General features: G+C 61.9%; 1 protein-coding gene across 1 annotated transcript; it reads left to right on the forward strand.

The window, feature by feature from the left end:
* Fev (FEV transcription factor, ETS family member) lies at positions 1–3,303 on the forward strand. Its single transcript, XM_042679335.1, has 3 exons — positions 1–160; positions 889–963; positions 2,702–3,303. The coding sequence occupies exons 1-3, from the start codon at positions 109–111 to the stop codon at positions 3,292–3,294; spliced, it is 720 nt and encodes a 239-aa protein (XP_042535269.1). The 5' UTR covers positions 1–108; the 3' UTR covers positions 3,295–3,303.
* Positions 3,304–3,553: the final 250 nt, after the last annotated feature.

Below are 3,553 nucleotides of genomic sequence, written 5' to 3' on the forward strand. Positions count from 1 at the left end.
TCACCCGAGGTAGCCTGGGGCGGAGATCGGTGCCCCGAAGCGCAAAGCCTGACGCGCCCCCCCCCCGATTGTCCCCCCCCATCTCCCACCGCCCAGTCCCCGGCAGCGATGAGACAGAGCGGCGCCTCCCAGCCCCTGCTGATCAACATGTACCTGCCAGGTACCAGGGACCAGCCCGGGGCTGGAGGTTGCCGGGCCCGGGGCGGGAAGTCTAGGCTAGGGCATGGGGAAGGAAGGGGGCTCGGGGATCCGAAGGAAGGGGGTGCGATTCGGGGATGAGGGGAGGCGCAGATGGTAATTTTAGGGCGTGTAGGGAATCAAAGGCGTCCGGAAAGCTGGGGGGGGGGGGTTCACTGTGGAGTCTCGAGACTCTGAAGGAAAGAAGAGTCGGACGCTGAGGGCAGGGCCCCGGGACCCAAAAGAGCCTGGTGGAAGCAGAAGGGTCTCCCGGCGTGCAGGAGAGATCTGTCCGTGCCCAGCCACGCTGTGGTCCGCCGGGCATCGCCTCTGCGCCGGGTCAGCTCCTCACCTTGGTCGTCCGAGCGCGTTCGTGTCGGCCGGGTCCTCCAAGCGCCCTCTTCTTGTCTTCGAGGGGCTCTGCTCGCTCAGGTTCGACTGGCGCGCGCTCCTCGCGGGGCTTTATAAGGCTCCAGTCGGCCCCTTCCGAAAGCGGATTTCCTTTTTCCTGGACGCGTTTCCTGACTTGGGCGCTGCGGAGGGGCTCTGCGCCGCGCGCGCCGCCTCGGCCCGGCTCCGGGAGGAGGAGCTGGGTGCCGCCCGGGCCCCCAGAACACCGCAGCCCCCGAGAGACTTGGCTCAGGGCCTTTTTTCGGTCAAGTCCTCAACTTCCGCTGAGATCTGCCTGACTCTTTTCTTCTGCTGCCACAGATCCCGTCGGAGACGGTCTCTTCAAGGAAGGGAAGAGCCCGAGCTGGGGGCCGCTGAGCCCAGCGGTGCAGAAAGGTGAGCAGGTCAGAACACCGGGCAGGATGGGTGTCGTCGCCACTGGACAGAGGGTAGAAGCGATGTGTACTCGTAGGTTCTCGGAAAGCATGGCTCGGTTGTGGAGAGGCCTGGGGGAGCCATTCATTTAGTCTTTGGCATCTTCTGTGTACCAGGGACTGCTTGCTGGCAAGGGCAGACGGAAAGGATACTGGCCCGCGGTGGTGTGTGGGTTTTCTGAGCTGTGGAGCCAGGGGCTGGGGGGGATGGGGGGGAATTGATGTCCTTTTGCAACTGGCCGCTGGGGCACAAGGTTGCAGCATTCTCAGGCAAGAGGACTGGGAGAAATTCTCCTCAGTCATGCCGACTGCCAGCTTCACCTGCCTGAGCCTGATGGTGCCCAGCATCCCTGCCCACCAAGTCTCAGGGAAATGATGACTGATTGTCAGGTTTGCTGCTGTGCTGAGCAGGTCAACTGATTGCTCTGTTGGCTGTTGGCTCTCTCAGGCAACTCATCCACAGTTCCCAGTCCGGTTGATACTCTAAATCTTACAAGGGTACAGAAACCACAACACACACACACACTGTTGGTAACTGCTTGTTCTATACAAAAAGAGAACATGATGCTCAATGGAGCTTCGAAAACCTCTGCCACTCCCACCCAAACAGCATGGGGTACAGGTCTTTAACCCAAACCATCTTGTCTTCCTGATCCTCCTGCTGGTGACCTGGTGCTCACACTGGGCTGGCTTAAAGAAACCAGGATTGAAATTGTAGGGAAGACAGTTTCTGAGTTCTGAGGAAAGGTTGACTCCAGAAGGAGCTCCCCGGACTGGATTTTGAGGCAGTAATCATACAGATTGGAGAAAATTCCGTTTTGTTCTAAAAAGGAGATAATTGCATCACGATTTTTCATTGCTTGTGGCTGCACACCGGAGAATGGAATTCTGGGGCCAACATCCTCACTATCTTCATACCTAGGGAAAGGCATGCCACCTCCTAGCCACCGAAATTTGGAGGGAAACTAGCCAAAACCAGAAACTAATAAGCAGACCCCCTTTCCAGTCTGAACCCCCCTTCTCAGAGCTGTCCGACATCCCCAGGGGATTAGGGCACGGTTCCCTGCAGGAAATCCCGCCTCTTGAGAAGCTGAACCTGGGTGAACCTAGGGATCGGCCCACACGAAGGCACTGGAAAAGGGAACCTTCCAGAGTTTGATATACAAGGCCTCAGTCCTCACCTCAGGCCGGCTTAGTCTTGTTTAGGCCTGTTTAAGCCTTTGGATGCCAGCCTGGACCTGGTTACAGTAGTGCGGAGGGGCATATGTCGTCTTGTTCACTTGTCTCTTCCTTTCTGGGTCACTGGTGGTCCAGACAGGGCTCTTCCTCCCCGCCCTGCAGACCAACCTGCAAGAGACTGCCGTGTGCGGTTATGCAATGCTCTGCCCTGGATGCAGACCTGGGAGAAAGGGGCTGCAGCCTCCCCACACAGGAGACAACAACACGTCCCGGGGCCTAGGTTCTCCTAAGAGGGAGTTGAGTTTCTATTGTGCAAAAAGCTCCCGGCGGCCTGGGAACCGTTCGGCCGATCCACCCCGCCCCTGCGGCCGCTCCAGCTGCGGAACCTCTGGCCGCGCCCTCGCCCTCCCCGCGGTCGGGTCCCGCCGGGTCGGGTTGGTTTTTGTTTTCCCAAATCACCGCTTTCTTCCGGGCGCGCGCGGCTGACCGCCCCTTCCCCCCCCCCCCCCCCCCCCCCACAGGCAGCGGGCAGATCCAGCTGTGGCAGTTTCTGCTGGAGCTGCTGGCAGACCGCGCGAACGCCGGCTGCATCGCGTGGGAGGGAGGCCACGGCGAGTTCAAGCTCACCGACCCGGACGAGGTGGCGCGGCGCTGGGGCGAGCGCAAGAGCAAGCCCAACATGAACTACGACAAGCTGAGCCGCGCGCTGCGCTACTACTACGACAAGAACATCATGAGCAAGGTGCACGGCAAGCGCTACGCCTACCGCTTCGACTTCCAGGGCCTGGCCCAGGCCTGCCAGCCGCCGCCCGCGCACGCCCACGCCGCCGCGGCCGCGGCTGCAGCCGCCGCCGCCGCCCAGGACGGCGCGCTCTACAAGCTGCCCGCCGGCCTCGCCCCCCTGCCCTTCCCCGGCCTCTCCAAACTCAACCTCATGGCCGCCTCGGCCGGCGTCGCGCCCACGGGATTCTCCTACTGGCCGGGCCCCAATCCCGCGGCCACTGCCGCCGCCGCCGCCACCGCCGCCCTCTACCCCAGCCCCGGCTTGCAGCCCCCGCCCGGGCCCTTCGGCGCTGTGGCCGCAGCCTCACACTTGGGGGGTCATTACCACTAGACGGGGCGGTGGCTGGGGGAATCGCGCGCACACCCACACACCCAGAGCCGTGTGCAAACCCGTGCACATCCCGGGGAGGCAGCCGGAGCTTCCTCCACTCTCCTCCCACCTCCCCCGACGTAATTTCAGCCCAGATTTCACTCCACGGCCCCAGAGAGACGGGACCAAAAACCTCTGGGGTCTTCCATTAAATAGTAGGTTTGCCCCTACCTCAACTCTGACCCCCTCACACACACGCACACGCACACGCGTGTGACCC

The sequence above is a fragment of the Dipodomys spectabilis genome, unplaced genomic scaffold (genome assembly GCF_019054845.1).
Source record: "Dipodomys spectabilis isolate Male_0828 unplaced genomic scaffold, ASM1905484v1 ptg000051l, whole genome shotgun sequence".
In the NCBI taxonomy this organism is placed as follows: Eukaryota; Metazoa; Chordata; class Mammalia; order Rodentia; family Heteromyidae; genus Dipodomys; species Dipodomys spectabilis.

Coding starts and splice junctions, on each gene's coding strand:
- Fev (XM_042679335.1), top strand. CDS start 109: ATGAGACAGAGCGGCGCCTCCCAGCCCCTGCTGATCAACATGTACCTG. Junction 161..888: donor GATCAACATGTACCTGCCAG/GTACCAGGGACC, acceptor CTGCTGCCACAG/ATCCCGTCGGAGACGGTCTC. Junction 964..2,701: donor GAGCCCAGCGGTGCAGAAAG/GTGAGCAGGTCA, acceptor CCCCCCCCACAG/GCAGCGGGCAGATCCAGCTG.